This window comes from Poromitra crassiceps (assembly GCF_964638095.1).
Source record: "Poromitra crassiceps genome assembly, chromosome: 4".
Lineage (NCBI taxonomy): Eukaryota > Metazoa > Chordata > Actinopteri > Beryciformes > Melamphaidae > Poromitra > Poromitra crassiceps.
This window is the reverse complement of record NC_139626.1, coordinates 12,625,076-12,640,722: the sequence shown is the minus strand read 5'-3', so window position 1 is coordinate 12,640,722 and position 15,647 is coordinate 12,625,076. Positions and strand designations below refer to the sequence as shown.

Below are 15,647 nucleotides of genomic sequence, written 5' to 3'. Positions count from 1 at the left end.
CTACATATCTCCTATGGCTCCCTCTGCAGGTTAAAGTCAGTCAGTGCTGCCGTGACAATCAGACAATACATCAATTAAAGACACAAACAAATAAAAGTTGACGATTTTCTGTCTATTATTTAGTAGTAGGCTCTGAATTTTCATACCTCATAATGACAACAGACATCAAATTAAATTGTATGAATAATTGATAATATTGACTTTTATTACATGGTCAATGTATACCATTCAAAAACCACAAAATCAAACAAATGATGGTATAATAACTTAGTTTGTCACTGGTTGACAAAATAGTAACACTCTTCAAGATTAGACTGAGAGTATTGAGGGGGGAAAAGGGATATGTAGTACTTTGGAATACACCTAATTATAAATAAATTATACATATTACAAATATAATAATTATATTAATTATTATACAATAAATAAATAAATAAATTAAACAAGAAACCTTGTGGAGGAACAAGATTACACTCACACACACACACACACACACACACACACACACACACACACGCACGCACACGGAACACATGTATACAGACATCAAACATGTTCTCATAAAACATGAGTAAATGAGCCTAGAATAGGACATGCATCAGCGCCTAGAATCCAATTTATTGTAGAGGCCGACTAACTTTGTGAGCTGTTAACTGTGACAAAGCTACCATTCTGCAAAACAGTATCATACTAAAATATCATCTATGGGCATACCTGTTCAAAAATCTTGATTATAATTTCCTTACTTGATTGGTATGGAATCTGGTCTGGCCCATGGACTATCTACTGTATGATCAGTTTTGGATTATAACAATGAATGAAGAATGAATATAACAGTCTTCAATGTTTCCACTGTTGGGCTAACTGGGGATTTGTAAAGACAGGGCCAAGCATTTATGAGAAATTGTGTTGAAAACCATAATTAAAATAATAATCTTTACCATTTTCACCCACATAAATATGTTTTTTCTTCTTCTATTTTCTATCACTGACAATAATGATTCAGCCTATATCCAGTTGATGAAAGTGACTTGGCTTGGCTTGGCACTGAGGCTGTTCTCTGACTGGTCCTAGGTCAGTCTTATCTGCACTTCTGTAAACACACCAGCTTTCATCTATGGCAGCTGATTCATTAACTGATGGATGGATCAGTTTATCGACTTAACCAAGTGACTAGACTGGAGTCTGCATTGTCATGACGATACAAATGTGTCTATGTCTTGTGACTGTGTCTGTGTGTGTCAGCTCTCTGTATATCTCTCTATAGGGGGTACGGTGGTGCAGTCGGTAGCGCTGTCGCCTCACAGCTAGAAGGTCCTGAGTTCGATTCTCGCCTGGGACGCTGTGGGCGCTGGAGTTGTGACCCTCCCATATCTTCAGTGCCTACTGCCCAGGTGGGTTATCTTGTCGAAAGGGCCTTTCTGTGTGTTTGCATGTTCTCCCCGTACCCCCCAGGGGGTTCCTCCGTACATAACCCCCCACTAAAAACAGGCAGAAGATCGTCATCCGACCAGTGACGACAACATCTGAAGTTGGTCCAATGATGGTCTCCGGGCGCTGGAAAGAAATAGCGACCACTGCTCCTGGCCTGCCCCCTGGAGGAAAGGACAAGCCTGGATGGGTCAAATGCAGAGGACATATTTCACCGGCCACCGTCAGCATGAGTGTGTGTTGTGGCCGCATGCATGTGTTATAGTGTTCGTGTGACAATAAAGACGGGCTTCCGTCTGAAATCGTGTTTATTTTTTATTTTTATATCATATCACTGTAGAATGCTCCAGGGCTGCTGCAGCCAACAAGCACAAAATCAATTTGCCCAATTTTCTCAATTACATGGATATGATGCCACATTATTGTAAATGATGGATGAATATGCTAGAGGTATAGCCCCTAAACGTAAGCACCGCTCACACTTGTCTGCTTTGATGTGCACCTGGTGACAGCACCGCTCACACTCGTCTGCTTTGATGTGCACCTGGTTACAGCACCGCTCACACTCGTCTGCTTTGATGTGCACCTGGTTACAGCACCGCTCACACTCGTCTGCTTTGAAGTGCACCACGTGACAGCACCGCTCACACTCGGCTGCTTTGATGTGCACCTGGTGACAGCACCGCTCACACTCGTCTGCTTTCCTGTGCACCTGGTGACAGCACCACTCACACTCATCTGCTTTGATGTGCACCTGGTGACAGCACCGCTCACACTCGTCTGCTTTGATGTGCACCTGGTGACAGCACCGCTCACACTCGGCTGCTTTGATGTGCACCACGTGACAGCACCGCTCACACTCGTCTGCTTTGAAGTGCACCTGGTGACAGCACCGCTCACACTCATCTGCTTTGAAGTGCACCACGTGACAGCACCGCTCACACTCATCTGCTTTCCTGTGCACCTTGTGACAGACAGCACCCCTCACACTTGTCTGCTTTCCTGTGCACCTGGTGAAAGCACCGCTCACACTCGTCTGCTTTCCTGTGCACCTGGTGACAGCACCGCTCACACTCGTCTGCTTTCCTGTGCACCTGGTGAAAGCACCGCTCACACTCGTCTGCTTTCCTGTGCACCTGGTGACAGCACCGCTCACACTCGTCTGCTTTCCTGTGCACCTGGTGAAAGCACCGCTCACACTCGTCTGCTTTCCTGTGCACCTGGTGACAGCACCGCTCACACTCGTCTGCTTTCCTGTGCACCTGGTGAAAGCACCGCTCACACTCATCTGCTTTGAAGTGCACCTGGTGACAGCACCGCTCACACTCATCTGCTTTCCTGTGCACCTTGTGACAGACAGCACCCCTCACACTTGTCTGCTTTCCTGTGCACCTGGTGAAAGCACCGCTCACACTCGTCTGCTTTCCTGTGCACCTGGTGACAGCACCGCTCACACTCGTCTGCTTTCCTGTGCACCTGGTGAAAGCACCGCTCACACTCGTCTGCTTTCCTGTGCACCTGGTGACAGCACCGCTCACACTCGTCTGCTTTCCTGTGCACCTGGTGAAAGCACCGCTCACACTCGTCTGCTTTCCTGTGCACCTGGTGACAGCACCGCTCACACTCGTCTGCTTTCCTGTGCACCTGGTGAAAGCACCGCTCACACTCATCTGCTTTGAAGTGCACCTGGTGACAGCACCGCTCACACTCGTCTGCTTTGATGTGCACCAGGTGACAGCACCGCTCACACTCGTCTGCTTTCCTGTGCACCTGGTGAAAGCACCGCTCACACTCATCTGCTTTGAAGTGCACCTGGTGACAGCACCGCTCACACTCGTCTGCTTTGATGTGCACCAGGTGACAGCACCGCTCACACTCGTCTGCTTTGATGTGCACCTGGTGACAGCACCACTAACACTCATCTGCTTTGATGTGCACCTGGTGACAGCACCGCTCACACTCGTCTGCTTTCCTGTGCACCTGGTGACAGCACCACTAACACTCATCTGCTTTCCTGTGCACCACGAGACAGCACCGCTCACACTCGTCTGCTTTGATGTGCACCAGGTGACAGCACCGCTCACACTCGTCTGCTTTGATGTGCACCTGGTGACAGCACCACTAACACTCATCTGCTTTGATGTGCACCTGGTGACAGCACCGCTCACACTCGTCTGCTTTCCTGTGCACCTGGTGACAGCACCGCTCACACTCGTCTGCTTTCCTGTGCACCACGAGACAGCACCGCTCACACTCGTCTGCTTTGATGTGCACCAGGTGACAGCACCGCTCACACTCGTCTGCTTTGATGTGCACCACGAGACAGCACCGCTCACACTCGTCGGTAACACTTTACAATACTGGTGCACACATGTGCATGAATTGATGCTTAACTCATGACAAATTAAGCCATTAATTTATGCTTACCGCATCATCAACTAATGAAAGGTATGTTTGCTGAACAGACTGAGTCATATATGAATTACTATTAATTAAGTAGGCTATGCCTATGTCATCATGGATTAATTCCTCCTCAGACCTAGCATTAATTAATACTGTAATTCATGTGTTAATTACCATGATCAACTTTCAGTCGCCTACCGGGAAATCGAGTGAGTTTCCCCCGTCGCATAATGAAGACGGGATGCGCTACCCACGCTCCTAGTTCTCCGAGCCACATCTCAGGGGAACGGGGGAAACATACTCGACTTCGGGGAAAAAGAGTTTTCTTTGTTTGACCGGTGCCTAGCTGGCTTTAAAGAGAGGCGTTCCGGGTGCAGTGGAGTCGCCTCTGCTGGTTACGGTAGTTTGTCAGTGGTGGTGGCCTGGCGGGGACACTGGCGCGACTGGCAAGCGTGTGTGTGTGGGCGCCTCGCTAACTGGGTACAGTGGGGTATGCGCCCCAGGCTACGGCTATTTCAGCAGCTGTCTATCAGTATCATTCTGATTACTTGTTACTATTGTACGCTATTTTATGGAGGTTCCTCTCGTGGCTCAGGCCAATCGAGTGATTGATGCTTGATGCGCACCGGGTAAACTCAAACTGACAGTAGCCTAAAAGAGGTTTGACCATGGGCTTGCCCAGTCTGGCATCAGCTGCACGCCTGGGCCACTGTCAAGGTAGCCACAAGAAAACATATGGTTTCCAATCAAGACTTTCAGAATGAAAGTAAAAGTTCATGTTGTAACCAGCTACGCAGTACTGAGCTCTGCGTGCTTTTATTTTTGAAGGCAGGCAACGGAAGTCATTGTTTGTGTGCCATGTCTTTCTTGACACTTATTCTTGTGGTCTAGCTAGCTAGTTTGCAGGACGTGGTGGACTTGTCTTGCCCCAACCAGCTCCAACATCAACAGCAGCCTCCGTGTTCTTATTCTACGAAGAGTGCAAACTGCAAAGACTAAAGAAAGAGTCGGTCAGCGGTGTGTCGGATGGATACCAATCGCAAGAGGAACGAGCGGGTTTGTTAGAGTTTCAGGTAGCTAGCGTTAGCAAATTAGCTTTAGCAACTTAGCTAGCTTGTTGTTAGGGAATAGAATTTTAACCACTCCTCATCCGCTAAATGTATATACATAACAATATAAACCAAATGAACTTGAAGCCAGGAGTCCAGGAAGATGTCTTATGAAAGTATATATTTATTACCATAACATTCTCTGACAATATGTATTCTCAGAGGGCTGAATCTCAATGTAACATTCTGATACGTTATACAGAGTCAAATATTCAGCGGCGATGTCACAATTTGACATATGCTTTATAGGCAAAGGAAGGCAGAGAGAGGAGGGGGGGTTAAATGTGTGTGCGTCGCTCCAGTCTGACTGAGAGTTATCAGTTGTTATTGGAACACGACGCACTGACCAAGGTCTCAGCAAAAGGAGAAGTCCTCTGCCATGGGTGAATCTATATGTGTGAGATATCATGTCATGATGTGTGAGATGTCATGTCATGTTAACTCATAGCATAATTATGCGTATGCAATTATTAGGCAACTATTAGCTTATTGATTAGGAAATGCCAATGGAACTTATATTTTTCTCCAACACTTGTGTTATCCGTTGTGTTTGTTGTGCGTGGGTGAAGACCTGTCGCTACAGTCACGTTGGTTCGAGAAGTGAAGAGCAACAAGAAGAAGGGTGAGAGCTGGAAGTTGGAGGAGGACCCGCTGGAGAGAGAAATTGAATGTGGTGATGGGAAAAATGTTGTGGGGTGTTGTGTTTTGGTACAGGGGGGATATGTGTGGGTTGTGGGTGTCAACGTGGGCGTTGATTAAAGTTGGGTGGGGGAAATGTAGCGATCCGGGGTTTGGCGTGTAATGTGGTGTTTCCGTGTTTAGCTAGGAACTGATATGTGGGGGTGTGTTCCTAGGGGGAAGGGTGTGTATGTGACCATCGTGTCTGAGGCATGGTCAGTCAAGCTGGGAGAGAGCGTTGACTGGACGTGTGTGGAGCTAGCAGCGAAGCTACCGCTAGGAGCTGATGTGATGCCACAGAATAAAAGCCTGTACCAACTTCAAGTCTCCGGTTCCTTGGACGAATACATGATTCGTTACAATACCTTTCATTAGTTGATGATGTGGTAAGCATCAATTAATTGCTTAATTCATCATGAGTTAAGTATCAATTCATGCACATGTGTGCACCAGTATTGTAAAGTGTTACCCAATCGTCTGCTTTCCTGTTTTCTTTCTTTTTTCCTCCCTTTCTTTTTCTGCAGCACAGCACTATCGCTGTCAGCCCGTGTATCTGTCCCACAAGTGACCCTCAGAGCATGTGCCAGTGCGTGTGATAGAGAACGGGTTTACTTGGCTCCAAATTGAGGACACACGGCACACCCAACATAAGACCAGGTGATCAGGGACGGCTTGTGCAATTGGGGACAAAAGCCGTGTCCCCAGTTGGTAAAAATCTAATTTTGGGGTTAGGGTTAAGTTTAGGGTTAGGGTTAGGGTTAGGGTTAGGGTTAGGTTTAGACAAGTAGTGATTTATAGTTATGGTTAGGCTTAGGGTAAGTCTCATGTAATGCATGTAAGTCTATGTAAATAGTAAATACCACAAAAGTGACCTAAGACTGTGTGTGTGTGTGTGTGTGTGTGTGTGTGTGTGTGTGTGTGTGTGTGTGTGTGTGTGTGTGTGTGTGTGTGTGTGTGGGTGTGTGGGTGTGTGGGTGTGTGGGTGTGTGTTTGTTCTCCAACTCTCTCTCTTTCTGCACGCCTGCCTCTCTCTTTCCCCATTGTGTCACATCAAGCCATCTGTGTGTCCTCTTCCTGTAACTCTGACACATTTCCTATACTGGTTGTGTGTGTGTGTGTGTGTGTGTGTGTGTGTGTGTGTGTGTGTGTGTGTGTGTGTGTGTGTGTGTGTGTGTGTGTGTGTGTGTGTGTGTGTGTGTGTGTGTGTGTGTGTGTGTGTGTGCATGTGCGCAAGCGCAAGCTTGTTTGCGGTCATGTGTGTGTGTGTGCTGCCCACTTCTTGTTTTTGGTGGGGTAATAAGGAAACTCATAGTCAGGGCTTTTGTTAAGGGTTTCTTGTCAACTCCCAGATCCACACTCCTACTGGGCCAATCCATCTGGAGAAGAATAGCAGGAAGTAGAAAGTGGCTTGGATAAGCCACATCATCTGAAATGGAGTGGTCAGATAACATGGCAACTTTTTCTCTCGTAACACCTATTTTTATTACCGCTTTCTATCGACTGGCTCTACAATTCAGGTGTGTCAGAATCATAGTAGGTAGTCGACCTGATTTGTTCAAATGAGACCTCATGGGGGCCGGATTATTTTTGGCTAAAATCAATTTGACTCTTCAAAACACATTATTTGATTTATTATTTAAAATAGCCGATCATATAAGTGCCATAGAAAGCATGTCTCCTATTCATATACATATTAACAATAATTAGGCTAAGGCTACATACAGAGATGAGAAAAGTACACACATTCTTTACTTAAAGAGCATGGTGCAGGTTGGAGACTAATGGAGGTTAATGTGGAACTGGTATGTAGCAATAAGTTTCTCCTCTTTTTTCCACACATAGCTGCATCTAGACTCGTTTTTGTAAAGCAGCTGGCACACGCACGTGAAAACCTGCCAATGGAACATAAAACTTGTGACATCACTCACCCAGCCAGTAGGCTACACACTGTACAGTGCTGCTGCTGGGTGAGTGATGGGGGAGGGGGGTCATTTCATAGGAATCTTGAGCCCAAAATGTAAATTCATATTTTTTTAACCTGCACCACCTTTACTGTAAGTAGAAGTACAGTTAGTTGTGTAAAAAAGACTCTGGTAATAGTAGAAGTATAGATTCAACTTGTTTACTCAAGCAAAAGTAACAAATTACAGGCTCTGAAATGTAATCAAGTATGAAAGTAAAAAGTATTTCAACCGGCTGTTTCTGTGTAAAGCTAACTGTACCTCACGTCATATCTCACCACACTATAATTGGAGAAGGAATCGTGCGGCGGTGCGGTGCACATGTTGAGCAGGCGAGGCCGCGTAGCCACCAAATGCGGGCGAGGGTGCGCAGCAGCCGAGCTGTGTCTGCGAGGCCGCGGTGTGGGCGAGACCTCAAGGGGAAACCAATGAGGTACGGTAGAAATTAGCGATGAGGAAGAGGAGGGGAAGGAGGATGAGGGCGAGGCACGGTAGGCTAGAAAGGAGCGCGCTCTGTTTGCCTTAAAACTAAAGTAAGTAGCCTGTTTTGAAAATGTAAGCAGTAGAAAGTACTAGAATTTTCACATGCTATGCGGGCTCAATTCTGGAGTGGGGACTCTGGAGATGATGAACGGCACACACAGACACAGCTTTATAGTTATAATTATATTATATAATTATAGTTGGCTACATGTAGTGTTTGCTGATGGTATTTAATCTCTGTGCCTGGATTTTTTTGAAACACAGTCACTGAAGAACAAAATCTAGGAAATAAAAATAAATAAACAGACAGCACAAAGTCATTCATCACTTGTGTTATTGGTAGGGAGTGGACTTGGTTCAGGTGATGTGCGCCCAGCGCTTGGCGGATCCGGATCCGACACATGTGGGCCAGACTGCGAGGGCATCCCTTGGCCTCCAGAAAGACCCTGAGACTGAGAGCCTCAGGATCCGCCTTCACCTCCAGGTGTGCCTGCTCCCTCAACAGGGCTGGGTCGGGATAGTTTGGATTTTTTTATGTGGGGTTGAATGAGGTACAGTACTTGCTGACAGTCAGTGTACTACATGCAGTAGAATGCAGCCGGCACGGTACCTCATGATTATCATGAGGTAGCCTACTTGCCGACAGTAGCTGGCATGGTCCCAGTTTGGAGAATACAACCCCATAAAAAAATTCTGAACTATCCCTTTAAGGTTAAACATTAAGGAAACCTTAAGAGGAACTCAAGGTGTTTTGTGCAACCGGCCTATATATGGTTCCTTAGGTTTCATGAGACAATCTTTAACACAGAAGAAGCTTCTCAACTGACTTTTGTTGGATTCAAAGTTCTGCGAATCACAAGGTCTGTTTCCTGTAGCTCCCTCTTTTTTTGCTGACGATAGCAGGTGCCCTGGAAGTTGGACCCCCCCCCCCCCCCCCCCCCACCACACACACACACACACACACACACACACACACACACACACACACACACACACACACACACACACACACACACACACACACACACACACACACACACACACACACACACACACACACACACACACATATGAGTTCACTCTCTCCTCTCTCTCTCTCTCACACACACACACACACACACACACACACACACACACACACACACACACACACACACACACACACACACACACACACACACACACACACACACACACACACACACATATGAGTTCACTCTCTCCTCTCTCTCTCTCTCTCTCTCTCTATCTCTCACACACACACACACACACACACACACACACACACACTGAGATGTTGCACTCCTCACAATCACAGCTTACTACTACACAGGCTAAGAGGAGAAATGGCGAGTGACAGAGTGAACGCTGCTTTACCTGAGCCTGAAGAGGAGAACAGAGACGAGGAGAAGGCTTATGGAAATATTTTGGCTGAGCTGGAGTCCATGGACTTGCCCCTGGGAACCACTTTAAGGTACATTTTGATCATATTCAGGGCACAAAACTACAAAAATAAATACAAAAATAAACGAAATAAATAATAAAATAACTTAGTCATTACATAGTCACCCCAATGCCGATGGGTGTCTTTTAGTCCACAAAACATTGGTGGAGTTTCACAGCAAAACACTGTTGCAGAATTCTACCAAACCATTGAAGTGGATGGTGACCAACTTTCAAACGTAAAAAAAGCTGACATACTGAATCTGATGCCAAGTTGACTTGAATAGACATAATTTCAGAATCAGAAAACCAGTATTGATCCATCAGGAGGAATTTAGCAGCTGTTTTCAGCTGTAGCATGCTCAGTATCTGCCCCCACCCTCTTCCACCCTCCTGGAGGACCTGGCCACAGTGAAGATTTCGGCTAAAAACTTTGGGGTAAATTAAGTATTTTCAAGTCAACTTGGCATCCCAGGGCTTGTGGACACTTGGATTACACCAGGTGAGCAGTATGGAGGAATTTGTTTCTTCAAAATTCATGATGCCTCCATATACAATTATTTTTAGACTGCCTTTGGCTATAAGTCTACCCAGAGTCATTGAGATATAAAGAGTTACGTCCTCTCTGTTCACCCCAATGGATTCATTTTTATGACACCCCCACCCCCACCCCATTCTCTCCCCAATTGTAGAGCTGTAGACTAGCACCATGCTTCCCTCCGACACATGCAAAGTTGCCAGCTGCTTTTTTTCACCTGATAGCGGGGAGCTTCATCGGCAGAACGTAGCACGTGGGAGGATCACGCTATTCCTATCACTTCTCTTCCGCCCCGAACAGGCGACCCAACCGACCAAAGGAGGCGCTAGTGCAGCAACCAGGACACGTACCCTCAATCCGGCTTCCCACCCGCAGACACAGCCAATCGTGCCTGTATGGATGCCCGACCAAGCCGGAGGCAACACGGGGGCGTGAACCTGCAACCCTCATGTTGGTAGGCAGGGAATCTACAGCTACAGTACCCGGACGCCCAATGGATTTATTCTTTTTTTATTTTATACCACGCATCAGTTCCCGGCAGTAAGGTTTTCCAAACTTTCAAGACTTTGAACCCTGTGGATTAAGCAGCGCTGTCGAGTTGCATCAGAATGGACCGTTTGTGATGTAGACTTTGAAAGGGTTAAGCCGTTGAAGAATCAAATTATCTGCTTTATTTTATGGATTCAAATGGCCCACCACTGCAATTGCAATCGCAATTGGTGGCCCACCATCACATACTTCCTGGAACTATCCTTGGAACTATGGTGAGTCACGTGACGATCAAGCGTTTTGGACTTCCCAGTGGCTCTCTGATTTGAGTCTACCAAATCATTATGCATTTATCGCAAAATGCACAATTATTATGCTTAACTGCAGCTCCACTACAAGTCAAAGAGAGCTCGGAAACGTTTGACACGTCTTGTAACTGCAGCTGTGAATAACATGTAATCAATGTAATGCTATGGTGGTGTTTGTGGGGAACAAGCTGCTGCCATTGAAGTCCTTACAGTTGTAGTGCGCCCCCTGTTGGCAAGTCGGCGTAGTGTTGTAGTGTGTCTGGTTAGCCATATACAGCCATATACACAAACACAAGCATCATGGCGGAGAATGACACCCTGGAGTGTATAACGGAGCACGAACGGATTTTACAGGAGATTGAGAGCACAGACACGGCCTGTGTCGGTCCCACCCTGCGGTAGGGACATATGGTTTCTATCAAATGTCCGTGTCTTTGCCTCTGGTCATTACATTGTAGGACCTTTGTTCGTTAGCCACCCTAGCCAGTTGTAGCCAAGCTACACAGTGAGCTAGCGTTAGCTATGTAGAATTGAGGAGTGCGGCTAGCAGGCTAACATTAGCCATTCTTTCTGTCATAGAGCTAATATGCAGCTTTAACGTGTTTAATTGTCGGGTGTTTCCTGTGTATTGATGGACAGTGAGCCGTCACAGTGTAAACATCATAGTGGGTGTGGCTGTGGGACTCTACATGTTAACTAACGATGTTAGCAGTTTGACGCCAACTAACGTTAGTTGTTCAGTTGCAGTTATCTGCTGGTAATTAATGAATGTTATATCAGAGTATGAGTCGTCTTGCATGCTGTGTGATGTGGTTGGTGAGATGGGATGTTGACTCGTCTGTGCTTTCTAGGTAGCTAACTGCATTAGCTGAGCAAGCTTAAACGTTAGTCGGTTTTGGGTCGGCTTCCAAGGCGTTGGGCAGAGACTGTAGTGTTATGATCTTACACATTTACAATTTAAGTTGTGTTTATAAATTGACTGAAGCAACGAAGCGGAATGCCTCCAATTATACCATTCCTGCAGCCCTAACGTTACCTGTAGGCCTTGGCTGTCTTTCAGCATTCCAAGGGTAAAGCACTGAATGTGTGCCCTAAGGATACTGATACTCTCAGCTGCCTGATAGCTGTCAGAATAATGACGTCGTTATTACGCCCCGTCACCTGCCTAGCCAGTTGTTGAGGATGCCTTATTTGATCAGTTAGGACAATTCCGTCAACATTTGCGTCCAGAAAGACAGTTTATGTGTCTCCTCTGTTGTAAGTCAAACAGCTCCAGGTTTGATCTGTTGAAAAAGCTGCCTCTTTAGTTAGCTTGGTTATCAGCAGGTCTAGCCTGCTCAGTACACACTTTTTATTGGAGCTGTAAGCATTGTAGACTGTTATCAGTTTCCTATGGTACAATCACACACACAGCAGATTACCCTTTGCACTGACCAGTTTGACCCACAGTGTCAGTAGATGTAACTAATATCAATCGTTGAAGGTGGACCACCCTATATTTGTACAGAGCATTTGTCCTAGAACAGGATTATAAAGAGAGGGGGTGGGGTTGGAGGTCCGTGTGGAAACACAAGTGCAACTAAAGTTTGGTTGTGTTAATAAGCAGTTAATTTTGCATTATGGTAATGCTAGGGTCGTGCTAGGTGTGGTATAGACCTTATTCGATTGACGTAACTCGCGTACGGGCACGCCCACCGCCGCCATGTTGTCGACATAGCGCTGCAGCTCTCAGGTGACAGCCTATGTAAGAGCAGCGTTTATAGGAAGCTAGCCGCCGTTAGCGTTACCTGTATCGTTCCTGTTGTGTTCGGATGGTGACCTGCGTTATACATGGCTGTAGTAATGACAGTAATAAAGTCCCCGTGGTTTGTTTCTATCTCTACCGTCCACAGACGTGAAGGGAGCGAGACTGAGGATACGTCAGCACACAGGAGATGTGTGGATAGTTAGGAAAGACAGGTGGAACTTTCTGACAGCTCCTCACAGCAAAGTCTGTTCACCTCGTTTTTTCTTTTATTTATTATTACAGGCATTAACGGCAGCATACAAACAACAACTCTGGGGTTTTTATTGCTGTCATCACTATCGCTATTTTGTAAAGGAACAGAAACGACAATAAGGCCGTCCAGGGTTAGCGAATAAGGTCTATAATGAGCATATATCATGGCCTGAAGTGAGCTATTGCTTTTATAAAAGGTTACCAAGTATGGCAATATGAAGGGAATAAATGACTCAAATTTAAATGGCTGTTATTCAGAAATCATACTCTTGGCTCACTGGCTCGCTGCACAGAGCCGGCAGAGTTGCTGAACAGTGTCAGAGAGCAACACAGGCTTGGTGACAAACAAACAGCCAACGTTAGTGTGGTGTGGTGTGTTCTATGTTGTTTAATTCTATGTGTGAGTAACAGGACGCCTTGTGGAAGATAGCCTATAGGCTGCTGGGGGCGGGTTGTTATGGTTGGTTACTTCCTAGAACTACAAAGTTGACACATGTTGCTACGCTAAATAGATAGATTTGATTATAATTCACAGTTTGTCTCACGTTGCTTCTTTTTGAATGTAACGACAGTTTAGCTAGCTAACTTTGGCTAATGCTTGTGCTAACATTAGTTAATGCTAATGTTTCCATTTTGGTAGGCAGGTAGCGAACGTTGCTATTGCCGTTAGCTAGCGGCTAACTAGCTGTCAATACGATAAAGTCACTAGCAGGAGACGACAGTTAACACTACCGCAAGGCACTCTGGGTATTGTGGTGCGGAGCTCCCGTTTGCGAGGCTAGGAGGCTAGCTAGCTACCATTTGTTTTCTCTCTTTTCTCATAACTGTGGTATATTAGCGTTAGGGATGCACGATATATCGGCAATCATATCGGTATCGGCCAGTATCGGCCGATTTTTTAACATATCGGTCATATCGGTATCGGTCAGATGTTGCAATGTTAATATCGGTTATCATTATCAGCCAAATTCTTCACATTGATATGAAATAATGCAGTAAATCTATGATTTATGGGCTTTTCCAAAGGCTTTGCAAATAAAGAAATGCATAACTTTTTCAAATTCAGTGTTAACATGTGTTTTTCAGTATGTACAAAATGTGATGATCATAAAAATGTGGTTTTATACAGATCATATCGACATCGGTAAATATCGGTTATCGGCCATAACAGCAATGTTAATATCGGTTATCGGCATCGGCCAAAATTTTCATATCGGTGCATCCCTAATTAGCGTGGTATACGCTAAATATACCACAGCTGTGAGCCAATCAAATTGCTTGTTTTGAGAGAGCCGTTTTATAAATTAAAATAACCCTCAGTAGATAATGCAGGTTTGCTCTGTCACGGAAGTGAAAGTCGGGGCAGCGCAATGCATTCTGGTTGTTGTAGTAGGATTCCCCCTTAGAGTGAACTAAAGTCGTAATAGGACTCTAATTACAAAAATAATTGCACATTTCTATTACATGGGTGGCCTAGATTTCATAAATGACCATGACCATGTGATCATATTCACAATGGTGAATATATTTCTGCAAAAAAAGTGAATAACAAAATAACTTTACATCTTTTCACGTCATGTCTTCATTTTTTGCACCAAATTATGGAGAGTAGTATCGATCGGTATCGATAAACAGTACCGGTATCGATACCGATATCCTAACGATACCCTAGTGAAAAGGCAACCAGCCAGCCTTTACCTGCAAATAAATACGCTAGTATGAAAGGGTTATTTGATCAAATAAATACGCTAGTTTGAAAGGGTTATTTTATTTTATCTAAGGTTTAGGGGCAAAATAATGTCTATAACGTTACTGGTATCCACCTTATTTTTGAATGCCACGCTGTAAAATAATGATGGGTGCAAGGTCCAGTTCAGAATGTGACATATTGTTGCAGCTTGCGCATTTCCTCGTTAAAACTCCAACGCTGGGGGAAAAAAGTTGCTTGTCACAATAAATACACTCGTTTGACGACTTATTTGAGGGAATGTAATAATTGTATATATCACATCTGCTATTTCTGTTGCTCTTTGAACAACTCTGGATATTTATTGATGAGATTTTTGCCAAGCTGGACGCGCTATGGGGGTTTAGGGTTAAAATCGCTAAACCGGAAGTCAAACTGTGGGAGATAGTTGCTCACTTCACTGAGATCTACGGGCTACAGTATGTTGTGTCGTTGTCAGCAACGTAAAGGGGGGGGGGGGGATTACACCGGAAGAAGCACCCATATTTTACATAAGGCATCATGGCAGCTAGAAATAAGGTGGATAGGTTGCTACTACTACTACTACTACTACTACTACTACTACTACTACTACTATTTCATCACCAAGCCACAGAGTGCAACGCTTGTTTTTGCAAGTATGGTTTTACCCGTCGAGTGCTGGAGGCGGAGCGAAATTTGACTGAGGCGGCCGCCTCATAATTCTATATGCAGGAAAAACCCTGTCTGCAAAAGTAATGACAGTTTGAATTTGAATACGGAAGAAGCCTAAAGAAGTGCCTCATTTGATCAAATAACTCCCACTTTGTTCTCCTGAAAATTGTTATCATATTATTTCACATGACTTAACAGTTAGCACATTGTTGGAGACTGAAGGCGTGGGCAGAACAGAGCGGTTGGAGCAGTTTGGAGTTTTTCAGAATGCTTTTATTGACCCTGTGGTGGCGATGGGGCTGCGGGGCATATAAAGTGTCTTGTTATACGGTCCTCATAAAATCTAATTCGGTCATAGTACAAATAGCCCACTACTAGGGATGCACGATATGGATTCTTTTCAACCGATACGATAACCGATAAAT

The 15,647-nt window shown here is 45.2% G+C and overlaps 1 protein-coding gene across 2 annotated transcripts in view; it reads left to right on the top strand.

Moving 5' to 3' along the window:
• Positions 1-9,411: 9,411 nt before the first annotated feature.
• Positions 9,412-15,647, top strand: part of exoc6 (exocyst complex component 6) — a gene marked incomplete at its 5' end in the record, with an annotated part of 76,760 nt that continues 70,524 nt past the window's right edge. Inside the window, one exon of one of the 2 annotated variants that reach the window (XM_083634854.1) lies at positions 9,412-9,539. In XM_083634854.1, coding sequence (XP_083490980.1) covers positions 9,412-9,539 — 128 coding nt within the window. Of the gene's footprint in view, positions 9,540-11,143; positions 11,242-15,647 lie in introns of those variants that run through there. The other variant, XM_083634855.1, reaches the window with a different exon arrangement.